At 47.1% G+C, this 27,162-nt stretch overlaps 1 protein-coding gene across 3 annotated transcripts in view; it reads right to left on the bottom strand.

Annotated features, from left to right (window-relative positions):
• sema3b (sema domain, immunoglobulin domain (Ig), short basic domain, secreted, (semaphorin) 3B) overlaps positions 1 to 26,814 on the bottom strand; it is a 42,715-nt gene extending 15,901 nt beyond the window's left edge. The window contains exons 1-3 of one of the 3 annotated variants that reach the window (XM_035383157.1): positions 26,369 to 26,814; positions 4,633 to 4,952; positions 1,942 to 2,099 (exon numbers count right to left, since the gene is read on the bottom strand). In XM_035383157.1, the coding sequence (XP_035239048.1) occupies positions 1,942 to 2,099; positions 4,633 to 4,810 (336 nt within the window). In that variant the 5' untranslated portion in view covers positions 4,811 to 4,952; positions 26,369 to 26,814. Of the gene's footprint in view, positions 1 to 1,941; positions 2,100 to 4,632; positions 4,953 to 8,108; positions 8,214 to 9,108; positions 9,535 to 26,368 lie in introns of those variants that run through there. The other 2 variants (XM_035383158.1, XM_035383159.1) reach the window with 2 other exon arrangements.
• Positions 26,815 to 27,162: the final 348 nt, after the last annotated feature.

Below are 27,162 nucleotides of genomic sequence, written 5' to 3'. Positions count from 1 at the left end.
ACGTACTTTCAGTATGTGTGCTGTCTTGACAGAGATATCCTAGCAGTTCAGGACAGTCTTAAGCATTTGAGGGTCTCACAATTCAGGCAGAGGCCAAAACAACCTGACCCAGTGTTTGGTAATGAGGCAGCGCCTGGGTTTGGTAATGCACAGTAAAATGCCCTGTGTTAATTTAACTCCATGTGTACCAGGTAAGAGTTGATTTAACCCTGAACGTTTTACTGTGTCGGACAGCCTGCAATGGGACAGCCTGGGCCTGGGTTTGGCAATAGGAAAGCTTGGTTCTGAGTTGGGTAATCGGAGAGGTTAGGTCTGGGTTAGATAATGGAACAGTCTGGGTCTGGGCGTGGTAATGGGACAGCCTGGGTCTGGGTTTGGGAATGGGACAGCCTAGGTCTGGGTTTGGTAATGGGAGAGCTTAGGTGTGGGTTTGGTAATGGGAGAGCTTAAGTGTGGGTTTGGTAATGGGATAGGCTGGGTCTGGGTTTGGTAATGGGAGAGTTCAGGTCTGGGTTTGGTAATGGGATAGGCTGGGTCTGGGTTTGGTAATGGGAGAGTTCAGGTCTGGGTTTGGTAATGCGATAGCCAGACTTTGAGGTAGGCCTGTAGGAAAGACCTACTTTTTCCCCCAGTGTGGGGTGCAGCAGGGAGAGCGGTGGCCTGAGGGCTTTGGACTGCTCTGAAATATCCCATCAGGTAGAGGCCTGCACACCTCTTCCCTCTGGCTGCACCCAGCCTCCTCCCATTAAAAAAGGAATGTCAAATCACAGGGTGGGAGCCCCAGACCCTTCCCCTGTGCTCCTCATAAGACAGCCCACAAAACACAGCAACACCCTCAAGAGTGACCCACATTCAGTATACGCTCCTCACCCCATTTACCCAAACGCGACGCACCACGCTTGCTCAGAAATGCTGGAGAAATTCTTTAGCCTTGTGAAATGTGAGGGGAACTTCCGATGCAACTCGCTGCCTGGAAGGTGTGAATGTCTCGGGGGGAAATGAGAGAGCAGATGCCTCAGGAGAGGAGGATTGCCTGGTACAGGGATTACATCTGCTTTCTGAAAGACCCTGTGGTTTCATTTTCCACAGCATCCTGTTCAATTCACTCTTTGCCTGAGGAGGCAACAGACAGCAGTCACTTTCCTAATCTGAATGGCTCCAATTTTTGGCTCGACACCAAAGAGCTTGCATACACCATTCATATAGGATATTTTCTTCCTGCTAAAAATGTCAGTAGTTCATGCTGGTCTGCCTTCCTCAGGACACAGTCAAGAAGTAAAAAAAATAACAACTGGGAGAAGACGCTACAATAGCCCTGTGATCCTGTGACTAAACCTTCCAATTACGCCATAAATCACAGCCAAAAATACGGTGTGGGAACAGTCAGTGATTGGCTTCAGCACCTGATGGATAGAGGGCTGAGGGCAGATATCACATCTGTCAGGGGGGAGGCAGTGGTGTGCGGAGAGGATCAAAGGTTAGGGGGTTCAACTGCAAGGGAGGAGGAACGAGGGAGGGGGGTTGGGTTGATGACAGTTAATCAAAGATGAACTGATCCCTCCTGTTAGGAGTCCGGCACTGTGCATTGACCTCTGAACCCCAATCTCTTCCATTCAGAGATAAGACTGGGATCCATCAATCTGTCATCACTGGTCCATTACGCATGGCCTGCACAATGCTGTGTATGCATCATACTCATTCCCTGGAGTTCATACACCATACTGCTTCCCTGCAGCACATACACCATACTGACTGTCTTCAGCATATACAGCACACTTACAGTTTTTAGCACGTATAACATATCGACTCCCAATCTGTATGTATATTGTATATGGTCAGACAGACCAACGGTTAGAAAGAAAAAATGACTGACAAACTGCTTGCCAAGACTGGCTAATGGATTGATTCATTGGTGAACTGATTATTCATTGAAAGGCTGACCTTGTGCTCCTGCTTGGCGATGTTGTCCAGGCTGAGGGACAGCAGGAAGTTCCTGGCCCCCACAAACAGCCTTCCTCTCTCCTCATCCAGCAGGAGAGCACTGAAGCAGCAGGAGCGCTCCAGCTCGAAGCGCCGCACTCCGTGGAAGGCCTGGAGCTCTGCAGAGACAACGAGCAGTTACAGACAGGGGAATACACAAACACACACACTTTCAATTGCATACACACATGCACACGCACGCACACACACACACATGCACATGCACGCACACACACATGCACACACGCATACACACACACACATGCACACACGCATACACACACACACATACACGCACGCACACACACACATGTTCACACACTCACACACACAAACTGACACACTTCCTACCTTCTGCTTCAACATACACACTCAAGTCTTGTACTTTTTCTGACACGCAGGTATTCGCATTCTAACACTCACGCGCGAATATTTTACACAGACACATGCATTCAGCACAGTGCAGAAGCACCTTCAGAAGTGTAAGCAGCAGGACCATAACTCAGCACTGCGGTGACACCCCAGGACTAAAATAGAGGGCTGAAACAGTGTAAGGGCACGGAGCGAAGGCCTCAGAATGTTTCATTACCTCAGCGAGAGACGCCTCTCCCAAAGAGTCCCCTCCGGTGCCCCCCGCACATCCCTGACTAGGATGTCAGAGGAGATGCGGCATTCTCACACGCCAACTATTTACATTTCTTTACACCGCGGCCCTTGTGCGAGCTTCAGACAGCCCGGGCCCGCGGTGACGCCACTTTATCTCACAAACACGTCAGCAGACCCAGCGTCTCGGGCTCGCCGTCCTGGATAAAAATACCACGTCAGAGCTGGCTGAGGGCCCAGCGTGCTGGTGTGATTTACCGTTTGCGCCGCTCGCGAAGAACGAGGAGATTTCCCTGAAAAGACGTAATTCTGTCCCGGAGGAGTGTGGCGTGTAATGCCATTATCAACAAACTTTAGCTCGCAATGAGGCCACTTCCTGTGTGGAACTGCTCCACTCACGCTCCCACAGTTCTGGAAGTTTCTCTCCTCTGGGTTCAGTTTCATTTTATTTGGCTGGGATATCCCAGGGCTTATTACATCACTTCTGCATGACCTCAGTATTTCAGCTTCATGAGCAATAGGTGGGACTGGAGAGTTGGCCATTGTGAGGAAGACTATTAAAAGTCAAATGTAAGCCCGTGATTCACACTGATTGACCATTCAAGCCTATTTTTCTCTGAGTAGTGAGGTGCTGGGTTGTGCTCTCATGGAGAACCCCCCCACCCCAATCCCTCTAATCCCAGCTCTCTCTGTGGTACTGTGGCACTATGGCTGCCTTCCACAGTTGCCTTGGAGACGGCGGACTCCTGGGGGTCTTTGGGGCAACAGATGTTCCAATCAGAGCTTTTATCACCACACTGAAGGGGTGACTAGGAAGTGGGTGCATGGCTTCAACCATTCACCCCTTCACCAGGTCCCAGAATCCCTGATAAAATTTGTGCCTTAGGTGAGGTGAGGTCCATAATGTCACACTTTACTCTGTGTGGAACTATGTACTGTTCTACTAAGATACCCAAATATAAGAAGTCAGTCAAGGCACTGGAGTCAGTGCCGGTGGCCTGTAGGTTGGACACTTGAATGCACACAGAAAAGGGCGGTGGCTTGCGAGGTTAATGATAAACAGGAAGATAGCGGCTGTAGAGCTGGGCATGGCTGAACCTGGAAAGCTACTAGAAGCAGACACAAAAGACTCTTCACTGGACATGTGAGGATGCACTGCTCCTCAGAGTGTGACACTTAATGCTGGACCACCTCCAGCGGCAAACTACAAACGCACCAAAGCCTTCTGAGCACGTGCACTGGATTCGCTAATAAACAGACACAGGTCCCACAGCTGCCCACACCTCCATTTTTAAAGGATTTGCACACTTCAGTGGGTTTTCATTCCAGATAAATAATTGATTTTACTTAAGAATACTGAGCCCCCATTCCCTGTGGATAGAATTATCACCCCACCCTGATGAATACTGGTGCACAGTGGTTTATGCACTGAGCACAAGCAAGACCTGAAAACCCTAAACACTACAGACACTCCGGAAATGAAGATGCCATTCAACATTTTATCGACTGATCTGCGCACATATCAAGACCATGAATTAAACTACGGAGACCGTTCTGATGGTCCAACAAGACCAGGAATGGATATCAGAGAAGATCCTTAAAAGATCCATAAAATATTTACCTTACATATTTATAGTATGTCACTTAGATTCAAATGTAAAAACATGGCCTGGAGCATGGGAAATATTTATTCAGCTTACAAACCTTTTATGTCTACCAAGAAAAGCTTTTCTTTTGTGTTAATCTCCTCAGAAACTAAGTCTATACAGTCTCATTTGCCTTTCAACTAGAAAAACTGCACAGACAGTCTGTTGAACCCAGCTGAACCCACCTCCTTCATGGCCAGTTGGTCCACAAAAAGTCATGCCTGTGCTCAAGGGAAAGAGATGCTTTGGGGAAACCCTCATTGCAGGTCTACTGGACTGCCCTAGACAAATATCAATCAACTTTCTTTACCAAGACCATCATTACCATCAGGCATCATCTGCTCGAAGACTTGAAAACTGGTTTTTGGGTTGAAAATAGTAAATTAGTAAAAGAGAGCCTTACCTTTGTAGGACAGCTTCATACGAGGAGAGGAAGAGGAGGATGAAGAGAAGGATGATGATGAAGAGCCACTGGTCCGAGGTACTCCGCTGGATGAGGCCTGTGCAGACATCAGCCCGAGCAACAACAGGGATCCGCATGTCACCATGGTCGCCATCATCATCATCATCATAGTCATCATCTTGCTGGTTGTGCTTCTCGCAGGCTTGTCGTGGTAGGTTCTGCTATTTTTGCCTCTGAACTTCACTGGCGCCTCTCCACTCTTGAATCCCGTCACTCTCAAATCTCACCTCTCAGCTCTGGTGAAGGGGGGACCACTGGACCTAAAGATAGCCCAGAGAGACACTTTACAAACACGGCAGGCATCAAGCTTCCTGGCACACCGCGACCCCCCCAACACTGCTATATTAATCAGGGACAGACACCATGCCGAGGCTCGTCATATTAACACCAGTCACTATAAAAGAGAAATCTAATAGTATAGCATTATGGGACTGCATCCAAACACCATCAAGGCTGGAGCCGCGGTCACCTTGAGGAGGGTGGGGGGGATGGGGGGGACGGTGAGCTGCCATCCTGCAGAAATACTGCCCAATGAGTGCCAGTTCCAGATTCATTCATACCCATCAGTCAGTGCACTCTCTTGTTCACAATATCCATTTCTGCTTATTCTGCTTTCTTACAGAGAGGCAATAAACAGCCAGCGAAACTGTAATAAAAGCACTGGGATGAGCTGCAGTGGGCACAATCCAAACAGTCCTGTTTTATTTCCCTGCAGCTCTTGTCACAGGACTTTGGCAAATGCAATCAGCCTTTCAATAAAAGTACTGTACCTTTCCGATGGCACATTTACAACGGTACAGCAAGTACAGCCCCTACAACCCCCCTCCATTCCTCTCTGTTTCTCTCTCACTCTTTTTCTCATTGGAATCAGGTGTAGCAGGCTGGCAAAGGTTACCACAACCTGTGCTAAAAGGCATTCTCTGTGAAGGGAGTCTGAGGGCTGGGGCTCTGATAAAGCTTAATGTTTCCAGTGTGGAGTCATCTGTTGCTCTTTCCCCTCACAAGTAATTCCCTGAGGAATGACCCACATTAATTAAGGGCATACTGAAGCCATCAGAAGATACTGAGAGCCCTGCACTAAATCAGAGCTGTCTCTCTCTCTCTACCTGCTCCCAGTTGTTAGCGCTCACTCAACCCTGTGTGAGGTGTTCTAGAACCCAGGTTTTCTAGAATTTCCTCCTGTTCCAGGCAGCCTAACAGTAGTACTGCCTGAGGGAGATTAATGTCAAGCTCAACCAGTTCAACCTGAAAGATCATCAGCTGTTCTGCAGCTTTTTTCAAACCCAAGAGAACATTTTTGGGGTGAAAGGTCAGTGAAAAGTTGGCGAAATGCTGTCTAGGCATTCAGGTGAAAACCAGTGTATTTGGTTCAAAAGGAAACATTTTCTGACCAGCTAGGAAGTAGCCAGGCTATATCGACATTAAACCTGAGCTACATTGGAGTTAACCTAGTCCATTCATGTCAAAATGTATTTCAGCCTAGATTTCCACCGCACTAGACGTCTAGATTCCGGGTTCTGCTCACTGGGACCTGAGCTGCAACCGAGCATCATCCCTGCATGCTGCACACTGATGCATACTGACAGGTACCATGTTCAGGCCTCCTGGGCCTGCATGCACAGACAGACCCACCGTACTGTACGGGATGTACTCTACAGGAGCTGGCACAAATGGGAATTGCCCATTAAGTGTCAGCGCAATGCGATTTCAGCACAATATTTCTCCTTGCTGCTGCAGAGAAAAAGGTGTGAGGGGTTTGTGCCCTTTGTCAGGCTGCCAACTGCCCCACTCCTATCTGGCCCAGTGGATGCTGGGCTGAGCAGGCTAGGCAGGGGGCCCTGAAACATACCCTCTTCTTTCCTAGTGACCCCAGCGTGGGGGTCACACAGTGGGGCAAAGGGTCGAATGCAGCACTCAGGGGCAGTAGCGCAGCAGCCGCTCTGAAAAAGTGGTGGATATGAGAACTCCAGGTGGAGACAGGAAACGAGAGTTGTCCAGACCGCTGTTATCCTCCCGCTCGGTCGGTTACCAAGGTCACAGGCCCTCCCCACGCGCATCTCCACTGGCAGGTAAACGAGCTATCTGCGCCTGAGGCGGACAAGTCCTCGGGCGCTGAATGCTAAGCGCACAGATTCCAGAAGCGCGGAGCCGCGCTGGTCTGAACGCAGCCCCTGATACCGAGATAATGAGCGAGAGGCCGCGGGCTGACTGACATCACGCCGCATCACAATACAAGAGAGCGAGAGAACTCGCTCCCTCCGAACGCCCACCGTCTGCACTCAGCACCACTCCAGCCACTCATTTCCATTTACTCATTTTCCATTTCATTTTTTACTTCCATAAGGCCCCCGCTGCTACCATAACGCAGGTACATCCTTGCTGCTGAATAGCAGCAAGGATATTCCGCACGGGAAAGAGCCCGCAGGAAGCGTTTGAGCTGTAGTGAGCAATGGCAGCTGGAGTCCTGCTGCGGAGGTGCCCTCTGGGGACCGCCATCCCACAGTGAGACTGTACCCCGCCTTCCCAGCCCTCCTTCGTCATCCTGATACAACATTTATCAGCCTATCCTCCCTATGGTAATTACGCCAAGAATGAACCAAGGAAGAAACAGGGAATGTACTGGAATGCATAAAGATGAGGAGTAGGAGATGAAGTCTGGTTTATGTGAGAAACATGCAGGATGCTTGCAGGGGCCCCTGTGCTGGTTTTCTTTGGCCCAAACGAGCAGACCCAGAACACCATCTGAGGAACTGTCTCCCTCATAGAAAACCTCACCAAAACACAGCTACCTTGCGTATAGAGCACCCAACATCACAGTCTCACACACAGCTTTAGTATGTGCAGCACCGCAGCGAACACAGACCATCAATGGTACAGAACTATAATATGTTTAAGCCATACAGAGCAGCACATTGACCACAACACACAGGCACCGGAAGCATACTCGCATACAGCACGTTCAGCAAAAACGTTCAAATACACACAAGAACGCCCAGGCACGCATCACAAAACGAACGCAGCACATCTAGACAAATAAATAATGATCAAAATACAGACATAAACTACACAGAACTCTCTGAGGGACCACAAAAGCACAAACTGAACAGCAGCACATAAACACAGACATAAATTCAGAGAGACAAAATACACAGAGAGACAGCAAAATACTTTACCCCTCTCACCCACACAACTTCAACAGGCTATGCAGAAACTGTATTGAGTTACAATACACAGAAACACAACTGCACTAACAACACAGACTCAGCACAGCTAGAATAGACACACAATGGAGGCACTCAAGCAGTACAACAGCAGGGCTCTCGAAACACTGTGCACAGACAGAATAGGGATTGTAACGTCATAATGACTCCAACACACAAAAAGAATGTCAATATGTCTCATAGTGATGCATTTACCTTTTTATTTCCCTCTCGCCTGACATCAATAAGCAACTCAACTTCCCTCATAAAAACTGAGATTGGATTTGTCTGAAAAGGCTAACGCTAGCCAGAGCTGTGGTAATAATGAGTAACCAGGCAACTCCGTTCACTGTTTGTATAATGCTCTGTGACAGACGGCCCAGAAACAAAACGCTTCAGCCCCTGTCTTCAGAATAAAGGGAAGTTTAAATCTTATTGTAGTGCACGTTTCCTGAAGCCCCCGGCAGTTGAAAGCCATCATTGTTAGACCCTATAAGTGCTAAAGTTATTGGCGGACTCGCTTGAAGCGCTCTCAGTGTGTGCCATAATGCAACTTAATAAAGGTCATTTACTTGTTTGACAGGTGCATTTATTTTGATTTCAGCAGTTCCACTGCTGCCTGTTCCAAATTAAGAAATGAATTGAGAAAGCTGCCTTTGCAGAAAAATATATTCTAGCACGGGTAGTATATAAATTGAATGGGGAATTCCTTAGGTTTTTAATGCATGTGGCACTGACTAAAAACCTGTGAAATATATTGTAGCAGAAATGAAAACCATCTGTGTTAAGGAAACAGCAAACACAATCTAAAATGAAAATACAGTTGCATAGGTCTCCACGTGTCATAAGCCTATTGCAACCAATGCCTCCTACATATGCACAGCAATAAGGAGAGAATAGAGAGAAGAAAGGATCTGATTGTTCTGTGGAATCGACTTGGCTTGGCTTTGGACCAACAGACAATGCCTCCTGCAATGCAGGGAATAGCAGAGAAGTAAAAGAAAGAAAGGAGAAAAAACAAGCTCTCATCTGAAGTGGTTTAGAAGAACAAACAGCGCAACTGACTGCAAGTCATTAAAAGCTGCTCTCCCCATGGACCTATTCAGCCATGAATGAAACAGAAAAAGTGAATATCATTTCATTGGGTTGCAGTCCCCTTTTCTCCTGCAGAAAGCGGAGGGGGTTACAACACCCAAAAAAAAAAAAAAAAACTCACCTTGCTCTGCGCTCCAATCCACTCAGCGCACAGCCCCTGTGAGAGCACTCTCAGAGGCCAACGCCATACAGCGCCCCAAATCAGCTACTGTCTTCCAAAAAGGCAAAAGGTACACACACATGCACATGCACACTGGCATGCACACACTCACACACACACACACGTGCGTACACACACACACACACACACACACTCAGAGGCTAGAATAAGCTGACCTCCTCTGCACTGCTACACAATCAAACACACAAAACAGTAAGATCCTCTTCAGCCCTTTGTAGTCGGGGGCCAAAGGGGAAAAAATTGAATTATCCGCATCCAAGTAGTTCAAAGAGGGAACTTCAGAAGGGTGCTGGAGTATCCTGCCTCCCTTCACTAAAAAAAACCCTCTTCTACAAGTGGAGCAGAGCTGGTGCACCCTGTCAGCAAGTGAAAGGAGACTGGAATAATAGCCTGAACTCAAGAACATGGAGAGACTCGGGAGGGGGGGGGGGAGTCAGGCAAAGGGCTCCCCCTTGCCAGGATATATAATCCCTCCCTTTCTGACTGCAGGCGACAGGCAAACATGCTTGGGGGGGTGGGGGGGGGTTGATAGGGGAGGAGGTGCTATGGTTCTGCAGGTTTGAAAGGGAGGGCAAATCATCAGATTGGCAGCACTGAGAGAGAGAGAGAAAGAGAGAGAGAGCAAGAGAGCGAGAGAGAGAGAAAAACAGGCAAACCTTCACATTGCAGAAATTCTTGACAACGATTTTTGAGCCGGGGACCAAAAGGAAACCCTGCCAGTCCACATCACTGGGCTGCACTGCAGGAGCAATAGGAAGCTCATCCTCCACCACAGTAACAGCGCACACGCCAACCAGATCCGCTAACAGAGCCCCTCTCCCCTCAGCGTCCTCTCCGCTGCCCGCTAGGCGAGGTGTTGTCACAGGCGAGGTGGCGGGATCAGACAGGCCGCGCTCTCGCACCCTTCTCAGTTCAGATGGCTGAGAGTCTCTCCCTGCCGCCGCTCTGCTAAGCACCAGCTGAGCCCAGCTATCCGCACTGGAGGCTCCACTGAAACACAAGCAGGGACAGCAAGCAGGCAAGCTCACAGCTCTTTTGTTCCTGACCCCCCACCCACCCCACCCCACCCCCCGGTCTAAACACACAGACAGGGGGAGGTGGCCACACGCCAGGCAGCGAAGCACCAGTTTGGACCCTGAAGACGACAGGCTGCAGTACCAGTCGACTGAGCCTCCTGTGGTTCCACTGGAAGAGGAATCGATAAAATGAATAAACGAAACAGGAAAATCTATCATAGCCAGAGGTCCCACACATTCTCTCAACCACCTCCTCGATCCAAATGGACATTATTTCCATGCTGAAGCAATTCATGCATGCCAAACCATATACAGATCCACTGAAATATACATTTTTTCTTGTTAGAAGTATGATAGAAATGTGTTATGGATCAATGAAACAAAGATTTTATAGGCTAGCCCTACCATCTTTCATTTCTTCTTCCATGATGCCTTTTTTCATTTTTTCCAACATTGCCCCTAATTTTTAATGTCTGTTGGTTTCTGAGACCTCTGGCTGACAGAGACCTCCCTAATCTGAGGGTCACAGAAGCAGTAGGGACACAGTGTCACCCGGCCAGAGGTCGGGAGCAGCAGATTATTACCCTCTGAACGGCACCTTTACTGCCTGCCACACACAGAGTTCCCCCGCCACCTCCGCCCCTCAGGGGGAAAGGCCATTCCAGTGGGCAGTACTCAAATCAATCACGCCTTAGTGGGGAGGGATGGGGGCGTGGCTCTGGCAGGAAATGTCAAGCCACGCCCCTCGGAATTCAGACAACACCAAATGAATGCACAGGAGCGTGCAAAAATGTGCATGTGTTATTACGGAGTAGACACAGCACTAGAGGGGTCCGTCAAGCGCAAGCTCACCACCATGCTTGCATTGCATCCAGCCTCCTCATATCGGCTGATCTTCATCCTCTCAAAAATGTTCCTTAGGGCACCTGATTTGTCCAACTGGATACCTTCGCAAGTCAAGTAAAGACCATTTCAAGTCAAAAATAAAACTTCTGGTTTCAGTGGTCCACAGCATAACATTAGCCACATACAGTACTATCACTATGGTTGAGCTAGCAAATTCCTATTCACAGCAGCCAGCATGGAGTAGTGGTTATGGCAAAGGGAAACGACAGGAAGACTGTTGGTTTGACAATTGCCGTTTCTGACATGAGTGATGCATTGGGCTGTCATTTACTTTAGCATAAATGATAAACTGCTTTGCATAAGAGAATAAATCTTTTTTTTTTAAATGCAAGACATACAGCACCAAGGAGGAGATAACAAAAGGCTTTTCTGCCAGGCAGGAGGACCAGTTGATCATGTCTGGGGCATAAATGTAATTACAGGAACGACTGCACTGAGCTGTGACACGGAAATATGTCATAAAATAAATTCCAGGGCTAAGCAGATCATTAGCGCCGCGGCTAGCAGATCCATTACATTACAGTGGTGTCTCCCCGGGTCTAATCTCGTCCGGCTCCTAAATCCAATTGACCCAGAACAAGCGACGGCAGTGATTTGATTAGAGCCTGTGATTCCAAAAGGCGAAGTCCCATCATGAAGTATGTCTGACATTTATGCGCCTTTTTTATTACAGGCTTGCATGTATAAATAGATAAATGAGCGAAGGCAGTGAGGTCATCGCTTGAAGAGAGGTTACAAAATGAGTAAGAGCCTACTGGGAGCCACGAGCACAAGCAGCACACGGTAGGTGCAGATCAGTTCTGACTCCAGAAGCTTGGGCTCACAGCAGGTAATAGTATTTTTAAATTAAATGTGCGCAAATATAAGACAAATGTGGTGCACTTGCCGCACAACCACAACACTTAATATTTGGTCCATATGCAAAGCAGTACCAACCCCCTCCCAAATTATACTTTTATCCATAAAGCTTCTGCCAATTTTACTCATTCTTTTATTTCCTTCAATTAATTAAAAATAATGTTTTCTTAGACTGATTTGGAACATACTGTATCAATGCACCTTTTATATAAGCATGTAGTAATCTAAAATGTCTCATGTTGTACAAATAAATACATAGTATAGACTCAATAAACTTTAAATAATAAGGAGACAACATGTTTGGCATTTTCATTTTACACCTTATTGGTGCCACGTTAACCCAATATCATGTTCTTTTGGTATATTATTACTTAACATATCAGACAGTTATATTCAACAGTTAACATTACGTGTAGTGGACATCCAGAGGTTGCTTTTTTTTAGCCCTGTGATTGACAAAGCCATCTGTTTGTCTGGCTTTACGCACCAGCGCCGACATGATACAGTGATTCACCCGTTCAGCTGCACAAACTGCACAATAAACCACCAGTTAGCATACCATAGGTATTAATGTGACAGATAGCAGAGTGGAGTTGGGGTGAGAGACCTTTCACACAAATACAAGGGGGCTTCGGCTGTAAAAAGGCTGCTTTGCCTGCAGTGTGAATGGGATTTTCCCTCATTGCTCCCGTTCATTTTTCTCACCTTACTCACCCCACTCATTCCCCCACCTCCTCCGTTCTCTTCCCTAGGCTCTTCCTTCCATCTCTCCCAGCTCTTCTCCAGCAACCCCCGGTGTCTCCCTTCTCCCTCCCACATTCAGACCACTCTGCCTGGGCCTGCCTGAGCTCTCAGGGGTCACTCCCAGGGCTCTGAGCGCCAGGGTCCAGGGGGATAATCCCCTGGAGATCGGGCCCGCAGCGGCTGAGGTGCACCCTGGGGTCCACTTACCAGTAATCCGCTCTCCCTTTGAAGCAGGCGGGGACTGGAGCCTGTTCCTCCATCGCTGCACCCCTCCGCCAGGTACGGGGTCAGCGCTGAGGGATTACCACACCCTTAAACATGACAGGAGCTTAACGTCGCTGTCACGCTCACCTGGATGTGAAGCACCGCGGCCATCTGGGAATGCGAGGCGGGCCTGCGTGATGCGGATTTCCCACGGCAGGCCCGACTGAGCGGAGCGTGCCCAAAATGCGACGCGGCACCCTGCGGGTCAGGTGGCAATGACCCCAGAGGGTTCGACTCCTGGAGCGTGGTGCTCCACCCGGCTGGTTTTGCCGGAGTGCAGAGCTCTGATTCAGCATCACTCCCCGCTTACTCAAATGCAGTGTCAGTTCCCTACCTCACAAATACAGAGCTAGTTCTCACTCACATTCATTGCATTTTATGGGTGGTTTTTCAGGTATGCAGGCTGTAATGAATCAGATTGGCAAGGGCTTGTAGTCTGCCTTGTTCTATCTAGAAACCAGAAACAGAGATCCAAGAAATTCATGCAGACTGACACTGCAAATCAGCGTGTTATCTTAATTCTTTCCAGTAGCCACATGCTTATCAGTTTCAACAGATGTTGAAAATTCTAAAAATGCTCCCGATATTTGATTGATATCAGTATTACAGTACAGACCATATAAAATGCTTTAGTATTTCCAATACTACATATATCATACATAATTCCACAAAATACACACACACAAACACACACACACTCACTAGCTGTACCAAATAAATGAGAATAGACTAGAACAGAACAGGCCCTGCTTTGGGAACACTGTAATGCCCTCTCCTGAAAGAATCCCAGTGAACTCCAACATCTCCAACATGAATCTCTGTGCTCCCCCCTGGATTATTGTGGAGAGCTGCACTGCCTGTATTTCATCTGGAGAGGGACTGTGTGTATTTTCTTGAATGTTATGATTCAACGACAAGGGCCATCGAGGCGATGCAGTGCCAAGGCCAAAAGGCTCTGTCTCATTACGAGAAAAACAGATGAAGGCGTTGGAAAGCTGTTTCCAAAAGCCACTGATCCAAACAGACAGGTTCAGTCAACGCGCTCAAAATTAAATGAATAGCTGAGAGGTCTGACAGCTTGCTGACCCCCTGGGGAAGCAGCTCCATCGCTCCCCAGCACACTCAAAGATGAGGGGATTTCAACAGAGCGTCCCTTTCCCCTGCGACAGGTACCTGCACACTGTGTTTGGGCAAAACCATAAAACTATCTCTGCTGAACAGGCTATGCATCCTGCTCATCCACACACATGCAAACTCTGTCTCTTTTGCGTGCACACAAACACAAACACACGCATGCACACACACGCATGCACGCACACACATACACGTAGACCGGAGCACTAAGCTTCTGAAAAAGTGTACTCAGTTCAAGTTTTATTTAATAATTTTGCATTTGTTGTTGTCTCTATAAAAGAGCCGAGGGAGGGTCTGAGTAGGCTCTAAAGTCTAGACTTCAGGTGTACACAGGGTAGGCACTGGAGCAGGAGCAGAAATCCCCTGCTTTAAAACATAATTAAAGGCAATCGAAGGCCTGGGAGAGTGATGGATGGTGTACCCACGACAGAGGTGTCGGGATGGGGGAGGAGGATATCCAGACCCCACGCGCTGCCTCCAAACCCTCCATCAAGGCCTAATCAAAGCAAATCCACTCAGCAAAGCTGCTTTAAAAGGGTTCAGCTTGCTTTTATTAAATGGCTGTGCTGACATGCAAGATTGACTAAAGGTGTGTGGTATACTACTACGGGGAAAGACCCTTTGGGAAAACACCCTTTTTCCCGGCATAAAACAGCTATGATTAAACTCATTAAACTCACTGAAATCAAAGATCACAGAAGGAATTAAGGCTGGTGTATTCAGATGGAGGCTGACTGAGGTCTGCTGTACTTTCTCCAGGACCATTAAAACAGCGTGTCTGGAATTAATGTACGGTTGTACCAAAAATAGCAATCTTCTTTGTCTGCTGCCAATTAGTGACTGAAAAAGCAACTTGAAACACATACATACACTTGCACACACTAAAACATACTTCTACATAATTGTAGTATTGAACTCATGCAAACACACATATGCACTCCTGACAGTGACACACACGCGTCGTGCGCACGCACACACACACACGCACAGAGTGAACTCGTGAAACTAGTGAGCACCCCTAGCTCCATGGCAGGTACAGCTGAGAGGCCAGTTCAGCACCATCTCATTATTTCCAGAGGTCACACTGCATTGGCTGGTCACTCTTTGGCTGTAGCAGAGGCAGGTAGGTTGCCAGAGGTACACAAGAGGCTATCTCACACAGAGTTCCATCAACAGCCCTCAGCACTGCTTGCCTCAGTTCTGCACATGGCTAACCTTACATCTTCACAGTGCCAAAATGACATTTGAGAAAAACAAAATCTGTTTAAATACTGGACAGCAGAAAGCAGGAAGCTGATGTAATACTGGGGAAAGCAAGCCAAAATAAAAGTACAGTTTGTGGCCGAAGGCCAACCCACAATTTGATAAGAGATATTACAAAATCTGGACTGACGCTTCTTTATCCTGCAGATGTTTGGAGCAAACTTTTGTTTACTGTATAAAAAGGCTGAAAAAGAACACATTCCAGCATTTGGGACCTGGTGATGTGTCACTTCTCACAGCTGTTGTCCATTTGTGTGCAACTGTTTCTTTTTCTTCTGTTCCTCTGATCTTCTCTAGCCATCTCTGTCTTACCGTCTACGGAAAGTAAGCAATCCTGGAAAATTCTTTAGTTCTCACCTTGGCATTTCCAAAAATTAAACCTGAATAAAATGTTACCAAGTATTTTTGTTTCAGACCAAATGTTGCATATTATGGTCAGAATGCAATGAGATTGATTCTAAGCAGGGCAAATTTACCCCCTGCTCTCACACGCCTTTTTAGATGTGGGTTTGGAGAGACCTGCTTTTTCAGTGGCACTAGACATTTCTCCAAAAAGCAGCCCACAACATAACAGAGCACTTATGTGAAAATGATGGCATTTAAGAAAAAGCCATGCCACTCAGTGAGAGAGGGAGAGAAAGAAAGAGAGAGAGAGAGACCCTTGGAGCAAAGGGCAGTGGGGTTTTGCATGGCGGATAAGGAGCCCTCAGAGACATCTCCTAAATGGGATCTCCATACATGGCGCCATGAGCTGCAGGGGCCTGGATGGGAATGATAAATGGAGGAGAGAGGGGAGATAGGCCAGAGGAACACTCCTCAGCTTCAGCTCCATCCTTTCCCCTCCTTCCTCTCTTTTCTCCTCTCGCTGAACTGTCTTTCCATCCCTCAGCAAACGAGGGGAGCGGTGGGTTCAAAAACAAGTAGTCACCTGCGTAATCCATTGAGATCCACGTAAAACTGCAAATGCCAACAGCCAATCAGAACCCAGAATTCGGCTCTCCATAAAACCGTGCTGGCTTTGCCCAGAGGGCTGGAAGGCTGATTACAGAAGGCAACGGTCCATTTTACACAAACCCTCATGGCCCGTACAGCCTTAGGGGAGAAACGGAGGAACCAGAGTGACCAAATAAAGCGCCGCTTATTCTTTTCCACTGTCCGAACGGCGCGTTTGGGAGATCCACGCCGTGGGGAGCAGCGTGCGGGTCACGCAGGGAAGACGAAAAGCAAACCGGAACCCACAAAGCATCTGGTGGGGAGCCGGCAGGGGCGTCCGATGCCCACATCCTCTAACCAGCAGCCTCCGCTGCCTACATCCTCTAACCAGCAGCCTCCGCTGCAGAGAGGAGGGCGACAGGAGGATTAGCTGCAGACGCTCCTCGCGGGGCACGGGAAAAACAATGTGCACACGTCAGCGCTTCACAAAGGCAAACACACAGGCTGGATTCCAGGACAGAGAAAGGAATCCTGGTAATGTCATCAGAAAATGAGGTGCTGGCATTGCCGCTAGTGTTGGTGTTAGATGTGTGCACGGCAAAATGTCCACTGTTAATTCAAATCTAACACAGTACATGTGAGTCCAACTGGGACCATATGTACACTGTAAGAGTTGATTAAACACTGAACATTTTGCTGTGTGTCTGGATGTTGGGGGAGTAGGAGTTGGGGACCACATTATGAGTGAAGCAGAAAACCAAGGGGAATGCAGTTTTTGGGCAAGTGGGAGTAGCTGGTGTAGACGTCCTGTTACGTCAGTGTCAAAACGTATGGTCTATGAATACAATACCATGAAGCATGAAATGAGCCAAGTTATTTTTAAAAAGTGAGTTGACATGAAATATGCCTCAAAGATGTTTCATAATATTGTCACAATAAATCAGGATCCTACCCGCTGAGCAATGAGGGGACTGTAACATCTCACACTTAAAGGAATACTGAGGTTTTCTGAGACATGCAGCTCTTAAAAATGACCCACACCTTGGAGAACAACACCCTGGCTTTTACTAATGTAACTACACACAATAATCAGCAATGGGTCCTGTAATTAAACATAGTAATCAGTATACGGGCCATTAAGCCATTAACTACACACAATAAGGCCACCCAGTTTCCTTCATAACCAAGAGGAAGGACTTGGAACATCCTTTGAAACCTCAGCAACACCATAACTACCCATCACAACCCACAGCATGCCAGCTTCATGTGAGTTTGATTAGGCTCATGTGTCGATGCTGGGACTGTTTTCCAGTGAGCCTAAAATTCTGCTGGAGTTATTTACCGGTTTAAGCCCATGATGTGAGTTCTGTATTAGATTCTGAGAACACTATGAGATTCCAGCTTCAGTGGAAAGACCCTTGGGGAATAGTCAAAGAGAAGGCTTAAAATCGGAATCTAACTGGGATAATTAAAGCTAGAACGTGCACGCTAAATTAATGTGCACGGAACCATGAACAGATTAACAAATCGGACTGATTAAAACCTACTGGACTGTCTGTCATGTTTTATTTGTATTTTAGTTGGAATTTAAATTGCATTTAATTATTCATATGTTACTGTTGTTTTATCACTTTCAGTTTTGTTTAATCATTTTTATCAGACAGTATCATTGATCTCTTTCATTAAATTATTTTATCTTTAAAACTGCAAAATAAATAGCTATTCAAGTCTGATGTTTCATTTTGTAGTCATGTGGCAATCATTTGCTCATGTCATGAAAAACTTTGTGCAGCACCAAAAAATTTAGTTCACACAAACGGAAATTATTTTCTTTTCCCTTTTAGTCACGTGGGGTTTTGAACCAACTTTATTAGTTGTTGAGATATAAGATGTTTACAGCACATAGAGCTGAATAGCAACTTTCAATACAAGTAAAATTGCTAAAAGATTGACATTCACGGTTTTTATATTTTATTAAAATTTTACTGGAGGTGAGGACATAGGGAGATTTGTTGAGACTCAGGATGGTATAGCATACCGCTGAGCTACAACAGACCATTTATACACGCCATAAAACAAGAGAATTCAATGCTGTAAAGATTTTTTGTCTCCAGTGAGGGGGTAAACCTCACAGGTTATAGTTATGAAGCATTGATTATGCCATGTGTACAATCACACAGTAATATGACTGGCTTACAGGAAGACTTGACACACATTGTTGCAAGGAAGTCATTCTAAAACGCACCCGCTGTGGACTTCCCCCAATGGAAGTTTTCTTCCTGAAAACAAATTGAAACCATGTATATTTCCTAATTTAACACTCCCTGTTCAACACTTGTATAAACAGACCTTTATAGTCCCCTAATGGAGAGGCTCACAAAGCCAACCTTGTTAGCTTGAGCTGATACTGAAAGAAGCTTTTACTGCAACAAGCACTGCATATTCACAAAGCCATGCTTTCTTTTCTTCTTACCCTAAAGAAAGGTATATTAGTCTATTACGTAATATAATGACATTAACAGTACCCATGGTAAGCCTCAATGCAGGATATACATAGCCACACAAGAGTCTCATGGTATATTGACCTCTAGCAAGGCGTACTGTACACATTCATGCATCACCGGACCTACTGCAGTGTTTATAAGCCATGGGCAATAACGTGATCAGTGAGAGGCCTCTTCCATCAAGAGCACATGGACATCCTTCCCATGAGGAGCACGTGGCACTCCTGCCATTGGTCACTGAAATGATGCTAACGGCGCATGGCGCCATGGGTGGGCGCGGCCTTGTGGGCAGCGAAGGAAGGAGAGTCGCCATGCTATGGGTTACAAGAGAGTAGAAAGAAGGAGAAAGGGAAAGGTCCAAGTGTTAGGAGGGAGAGCACATGCAAACATATAATAAAGGACTCTCTGAAAATGAGCTGACACAGCAAGCAGATGACAATTATGGCTTTCATTGCTGACAGTCAAATTGAAGCCAAGGAAGCAAAAAAAGAGGTGTTGTAGGTGTCAAGCCTAACAACAATTCTCAAAACAACAAAACACTCAACAAAAATAGCAAAAATAGGCAGAACACGCACGTTCACGAGCACATAGGCTCAGGTACACACATCCACCAGCTGACCTGAAGTAGAACCACCAGGTTAAACCGAATGCTTTAAAGATCAGACCGCAATAGAAGACAGAACAAAGCTGCTGGCTAAGCCTTCTAGAATGTCAGATGTCTATGGAATCATTCAGAGAGGTTCCAGAAGAATGCTGTCTGGAATTTACTTTATTGTCCAGTCTCTGCCTCAGTGACACAGCTCCCCCCCCCCACTCACATTTTGCCTGTCTACAGAATGCTGTGCTGCCCACCTCCTTCACAACAATTCATGGCATTCTTCTTTGTTGATTCTTGCCTTTCTTCCGCGTCTTTGCTGGTTGACTGCCCCTTAAACTGACTGGAAGTACCCTCTGAGCACCCGAAAGCTCCAGGGCATGTCGATAGATGCATCTGAGCATGACTCTGCCCTGTGCTCAGTGTGAGGTCAGATGTAGTGATTGGCACTGTATTGTGTTACTGGGGAGCCCAAGGGTTTAGTCTTGCTGCATTGGGGCAGGGGTCCCAGAGATGTTCCACAATGGGGAACAGTCTGCTACTATAAACAATCACCTGAGATTCCTCATCACACCTCCTGTGACCCTAAATCCAGACACATACGGAGACAAGATCACTTAATCCCCCTGCTAGTAGTTAGGGCAGCATAGAGCAGAACAAACTGTGACAGAGAACTTTCCATTTCATATTAAAAGTAAAAGAATTCTCAAAAACACAGTGTACCTACAGTGATGCACGTAAATGTCATATTCTATTACGTGCAACGTGTCTTACTAAGAATACAGGCCTTAAAACTCCTCTCCAAATAGTTGCATGTGAATTGGCAAGTAGTTCCATGCACATAGTGTACTGATGAGCATTAGCTAATTCAAAAGGACATCTAAGAGCCATTAGACACAATAATTAATGACTTTTCTATGCCAGGCAATGCAGTGAAAAATCTGGGCCAGACTGACATGTACAGATCACAACTTTTCCTCCATGACTTTTTTCTTATTTCCTTCATCTCTATGCACTGCAGTTGAAGCTACACAGGCTTGATCACATCAATAAGAGAGGTTAAAAAGTATTTACACAGTGCAAACTGGAGCAACAGCAGCCAGGTTTATCATTCACCAGTGAGGCCACTGTGAGAATCACCTTGTGGAGGAATGGTATGAGTTTAATGGGGGGGGGGGGGGGGTGGGGTTGAGATGACTATTTTAACCCAACCCCCACTTTTTCCCTCACAGGTGTGTCAGATGGGCAGATAAGAAGACTGTGTGGTGTCTAAATCTGAGAGTTCCCACCATGCGATGGCCGATTATATGATTGCACCCTCCCCGAGGGTGTTTATCTTTGCCCCAAAGACGAGACAAGGATAGACTGCATCAGTTTGACAGGCGGGTCGTCACGGGTCCCCGAGGGCCCTGTTTCACCAAACCGATGGCCCCCAACTTACCCATTCTCTCATTCTCTGCATGTTTGGGATGGAGGAATGAGTCCATATCTGCTGAGTCAAAAAAGCGTAGGAAAGCCTCCCTCCTTTGTGTGAGTGAGTGGCGTATGCATGTAAAGCACAGGCTTATTTTGGGTGTGGCTGATCATAACATAAATGTGATACATTTTGCTACATTGGGGCTTTGGTGTGAGCTACATTTCTTCTTAAAGATCATTAGAGGTCACCATTAAGGCTCAATTGTGGGGAAAGGAAATCAATCAGTGACATAAACTGGCTTCCAAAGGTTGTGTGTTGCAGTTTATTTGGTCCACAGTCACACTTCTTCAATCATCAGTCAGTTCCCAGAGAGTGACACCAATTGTAGTAAGTGATTCATTGGATAATTAAATGCTGCTCTGGGGGGAGGGGGACACTTTTGCTTTAGCCCGGTCGTCACGCGGTTCACAGGTCGCCTGCGCCCTTCACTCAGCCAGCGACACAAATCATCTCGCTCTCCATTCTTACCCCCTTAAGGAAGCGCTCCGGCCTCGTGTAAGAACAAATCCAAACACACCGGCCTGCCCCAACACATCTCCAGGTTATCTGTCAACCCCCCCTCCCCCCAGGCACTCCCCCTCCACCCTTCGCTCCTCGAACCTCGTAATCCGACCAGCAATTGCATTCCAAGGACAGGCAATCAATCGCGGCGCCCCGCTCACACTCCCTCTTTTTAATCACCCAGGGAGAGCTTGTTGCGATGGCTGCTCCTGCCCCACCTTCCTCCCGTGGTTAATGAGCCAAGCCCGGGCAGGGGCGTGGCAGGCGCGAAACAAACACGCAGCGCTGGACACAAAGGCACCCTCTGTTTGTCTACGGCCGCCACAAGTCAACACTCTTTTCACACATCCTAATCAAGCGCCCCTCTCCAGAAAGAAAAGCCTCCGTACAAGAGCCCTCATTTACAAACAGCACAGAGCTTACCTGTAATATTATTTATCTCAGCAGATAACAAAGGACAACCAAACAGAGGTACTACCAGCTGGGAGCTTTAAGTATCAGGAGCACAGGTGCTGGGGCACGCCCAAGCTCTCTCTCGCTCTCTTTTCTGTATTACTCTAAGGCACCCTTTCTGGAATATGGTCCTGAGGGCTTTAGCAGAGAATGGGCACGCTGTGTGGCTTCCCTGTAAGTACATACACTGCACAAACTTACTTTTACTGACATTTCATATCACTCTAAGAAAAGGACCCTTGTCAGGGCTCAAAATTTAGATTCTAAAGATCACCAGTTACCAGTAAAACATGGTTATTAAGATCACACTGTTAGCACCCCTCTCTCAGGCTGCTTGCCCCCTACCCTCCATTGCTCTCCTCAATGCCCCTCTTTCACACCAGCTGCCCCCCTAGATTCCAGACATGCTGCCCAAGGCTCCACTCTCACACCCTCACGCCACCTGCGCCCATCCTCTACACATGCTCCCCAACGTCCCCCTCACACCCCACATGCCCCCCACCTTCTGCATGTGCTAGCCTACTCAATACCCTTTCCTCACATATTCTGCTTTCTACTCCCCACATACCCTGTTTAATTGCCCGTGATTTTCTACCTCCAATCTATTATCCTTACCCTTCACCAGCAGAATCAGAGGTCTCCATTTAGAGCCACATTTTTATCATTAGATTCACTTGAAAGAGAAATATGTCTATCTCTATAGAAATTATTTATTGGCAAGTAATTATTTGCTTAGAAAAATCCAAGTCCAATTCCAAGTAAAAACAAATCAAAGTCAAACAAACACATATGTGCACATAATGAGATTGTATGCTGTGTACAAAAAGCCTCATCATAGAACAGAAATTCTATTTAATTTCCATTGTTCTCCCTCATTTACATTACATTATAGGCATTTAGCAGACGCTCTTATTTAGGTGACACTAATATTCCAGCTCACACCTACCCAACACATTGGACCTGGTTCAGCCTCTGCTTAAAGGGGTTCGCCTTCTCTCCGGATCTGTTACCCTTGGCCGTGACAGGGAGATAAGCACCCTGCAGCCTGCGCTCGTGTGGGGTTTTATCACAAGAAAAACCAAATTAGAAACGAAGCAGGGCCCGCACCCCACCCTCGCCCCCCCCCTCATCCCGCCCCCGCCCCCGCCCCCACCCCCACCGGGAGCGGCACAATTAACAGGCTTTGCGGGCTGAGCCTCTCAGCCGGCTAAAGCCATCTCTTCACTGAAGAGGGTACGCCAGGCAGAGCACCCATCCCAAACGGGGCCTGATTACCTTTGGCAGGGATTCCAGAGGCACAGGAGCCAGTGGAGGAGAGGAGGGCGGAGAATGGGGAGAGGAAATGGGGTGTCGGCAAGCATCTGGGGAACAGCAGCGAACGGTGCGGAGCACGGGGGGGAGCAAGGAAGGCCATGCTCTCCTCTGGCTTTTTAGGAGAGGGAGGGACACCTGAGCACCTTGGTAAAAAGCCTCATTTAGACGACTCCCTACAGCCAAGAGCTGCTTAAACAAGACCGCATGTCGTAGACCCAGAGTGCAATTTTATGCTGTACTGAGTGCAGCAGTGAACAAACGTGGTGGTGCACTTCAGCAGAGAATGAATCAATCAGCATTACACAAGCCCAAATCTCAAAGCCCAAAGACCCAGAGCCAGCTTTATCTGCTCAGTAATCCAGGAAATTCTGGCAGGGATTTGCATGTTAAGGTACGGCTGATGGATTGTAGGTAATGTGTAACAGGGGGAAGGTTTTCTTCCACAGAGTGAGACTTGCTGAATAGGATTTTCTGTCTTGCCTGGAGTGTGAATACAATACACGTTACCCTCTGAAACATTTAGAGATGGTCCTCTTGGACAGGTCAGACACTCAGCATCCAGGTGCTGCAGCTGCGGTGACATGAGCTGGACGAGAGACTGCGCAACTCTTCGCAGCTCTGCTCAAATCAGCCTCAGCCACCAGCCCAAGAACTGCAGAGCAACTCACAACAGCAAGAAAGTCAGAAGGCCACAATCCGAAGCCCTGTTATTCAATGAGTGTGAGGGCCAGAGCTCGAACCCACAATCCCGCTGGTCGCTCCACCAGCGCTATGACAGGTGGAATGTGCTCACTAGTGCATTACCGGGGCCCCCGTTTTGTTATCTCTGTGGTGCATACCGCAGATGCCAAATCCATTTCCACTAAGCCTGAAAAGCCTGGTAAGCACACCCCCTGGGATGGGGGGGGGGGAGCTTTTGCCCCCATCCTGTTGGTAGCCTCAGTAATTTCATTTCCATTCTAGTTCAACCCCCCCAACCCCTCAGCCCCCCCCCACTCCAAGTTCAAGGTGATGGCATGCCGACCCCCCAGTTCACAGAGACAGTGACCTGACATCCCCCCAGCATGCGGTATAAATGCACAATTACAGCAGCTCCACCCCCACCCTCTGCACTGGCTTCCTAGGCTGTGATGGACAGCCCTGTGCATTATGAAAAAGAGGAAGAAGTAGGAATAATTAAAGAAAGGCGCTGAATGTGTCCATAGCGACCGGGGGAGCTGTCGCAGTCATATCCAGCCTGCCAGGGTGCTTTCATTTTTCAGGCCCGGGATTATAAATCTATGTCAGAGTAATTCAGCGTCGCACATGAAGTGCCACAGCCTTCCAATCCAACACACCGGCTCTTACTGCGATAGGACAGAGCAAAAATCTCCTGTGCCATCAGTATTAGGCCCCCATGAAAGCATTTGGCCCATGTTTAATTCATTTGGTATTATAAAAGTCAAGTTGGCTGCATACTCTCACTCTCTTAGAAATATGAACCACTGATTTGTAATAGTATGCCCTTTTTTTAGTTGGTTCGTCATCTTGTTTTGGAATCCTCCTATTCTCTTGAATTTAACATAATGGTTAAATTATGTTTTCAGGAAATCGTTTGCCCATTATCAGAAGCAAAGGCTAGCGTTCAAAGTTTAACTGCACATTATACTTAAAAGCACATGTGTACTGAGCCCAAATTCCTCTGACCCCGTAATTCAAAAATGAAAACATTCATATAAAAAGGTTTAGACACGGAGATAAAGTAATTGCTATGAGGATACGTGAAGTAACACTCATTATGTAACTCATAATTTGATTTAGGTTCTCTGTCCACAGCAACATCAACATCTACAGGAAAGAGTACTACACAGATGACATACTGCAGAGAGAACATGAGAAAACCAAGACTGTACACACACACACACACACACGAATGCACACACGTGCGCATTCGCCCACACACACACACACAGACACACACTTACTTTAATGTGTTTGCTGAGGACAAGAGAAAGCAATTGCGAATTTTGATTTAGCTGAGCCACTCAAAAAATGCAGTGGAGTCCTTGAATTATAAAAAATGGACTCCTCTCTTCAGTGGCCTCTACAGACCCATTATACATAAAGTATGCTGGAGAGGCTGATTTACACTGGCACCAACACTCTCAAAATACAACACATCCAGCAATGATCATGTTTCTTTATTCAGATTCAAATAGATCAATATAATGAGCAAATGTGTGTATACTGTACCAAATATCAGTAGCATTACATGTGCTCTCCTTTTACTGGGCAACCATGACTTCTATCATTTTTTTCAATTGCCTAGGAAAAAAACTAAAATACCCATGAAATGTTTATGATGACATCCTTTTGCTTTTTGCACGACAGAGAAAGAGGCTTCTTTTCTCTTTTTTCCCCTGCAGCTATCGCACAGGCAATATTTCAGAAGCGTAACAGCTCCGATTAAATATTTCAAACAAAGATGACTGACATCGCTCGCCGAGGAAAGCTTCTTCCTCCAGTCAGATGTGAAACATTGCCACTAAACCCAGGGTATATAGACACTAGGTCTCGCCAGATCTCCCCGCCCGTGGCCATGCGAGCACTAAACTTGTTTTTATATGGCTTTTCACACAGGCCACTTGAATGATAGATGAGACGCATGAGCTGGAAAGCATTGCGGTAGAACTGGGGAACGTTTGGAGAAGTGTTAAGGGCCAATAAATTTCATGACCGACAGTTAGGGATTACCACTGAATTTAAAGCAGAGATGATTTTAAGTAAGTGAGGCAACTTCAAAATGTATAATTGGCAGTGTAAACTATAAAAGATTTAGGAGAAGGATTTAGACTAAAAAATATGAATCAAACATATTATATTGGACTTCTGAAAATCTTACAAAATCTGTTTTTCTCCAGTACTACAGAACTACAGCAGTATCACAGAAAGGATTAACCTTGAAGGAACAAAATAAATAGGTTATGGCCTAAGGGCCAGAGAAATTCACAAAGCAACCAATTCACACTCAGAAAGCCCAGACCAGAGCATTCAGAACCAGAGAACCAGCACTTTCTCTACTCTGACAAGGCTTTTGCCCCATATCAGCTCCAGAGTAGCCCGCTCACAGCCAGGGAATCCTGCAGCTATGTGGGAAACTGCAAGGATAACATCCCTCCGCTCACACACACACACACACACACATCCACACACCCTCGTGCAGAAGAGAAGAGACAGAAGAGCAGTCCCGCTCCCTCACCTTTGTACTCTGTCCCTGTGTCTTCAGCTCTCCGCCGCCCTGTTTCCGACAGGTGCCATGGTCCGCTCCCCGAGAGCTCTGAGCGTTCACGGTCAGCAGCTGCAGCTGAGCCTCTCCTCTCGTCACGGGAGGGAGCAGAGATAAGGATCAGACCACAGCAGGCAGGCGGGTCTGACAGTAGAACTCCCCTGTGTGCGTGTGACTCCCAAGTTCCCCAATTCCAGGTCTTTTTGCGATGGGATACCAGAGTCCTTCTCACTCTCACTCTTTCTCTGTCTCTCTGTCCAGGTACTGTTCTTTTGCCGGGCAGGGGAAAGAACAAGGTTTCAGATGTGGGATAGCTTACTGAAGCAGCTTTTCAATCCCAGCAACTCACTCACTCACTCTTTGCTACCCACTCTCTCTCTCTCTGTTTCGCTTTCTCTCTCTCTTTCTCTCTCTCTCTCTCTCTCTCTCTCCCTCTCTCTCTCTATCTTTCTCTCTCTCTCTCTCAAGCTGCTCAGTGCTTTCCCTCCCTCCCTCCCTCTCTTCCTCCTCCCTCTCCCAGCCCCTCCCTCCACAGTGGTAGGCTACAATTGGTAGACTGTCCAGAGGTGACTCTCTCTCCGTCTCAGTTTCTCTCACTCTCTCTATCACTTCAATCTGACCCTAGTGAGTCAGTCATATCTCCCTTGTTGCCCATCTGTGAGGGGGGGGGGGGTACACTGCATTTTTTCCGTCCATTTCAGACTGACGTCTGCCGCAAAGTGTGATCGAGTCAGAGGAGAGACGCGGAGAGTCCCCACCCCTTCGCC

This window comes from Anguilla anguilla, chromosome 11 (genome assembly GCF_013347855.1).
Source record: "Anguilla anguilla isolate fAngAng1 chromosome 11, fAngAng1.pri, whole genome shotgun sequence".
Taxonomy (NCBI): domain Eukaryota; kingdom Metazoa; phylum Chordata; class Actinopteri; order Anguilliformes; family Anguillidae; genus Anguilla; species Anguilla anguilla.
Note: the sequence above shows the minus strand (reverse complement) of the source record. Positions and strands in the feature narration are given on the sequence as shown.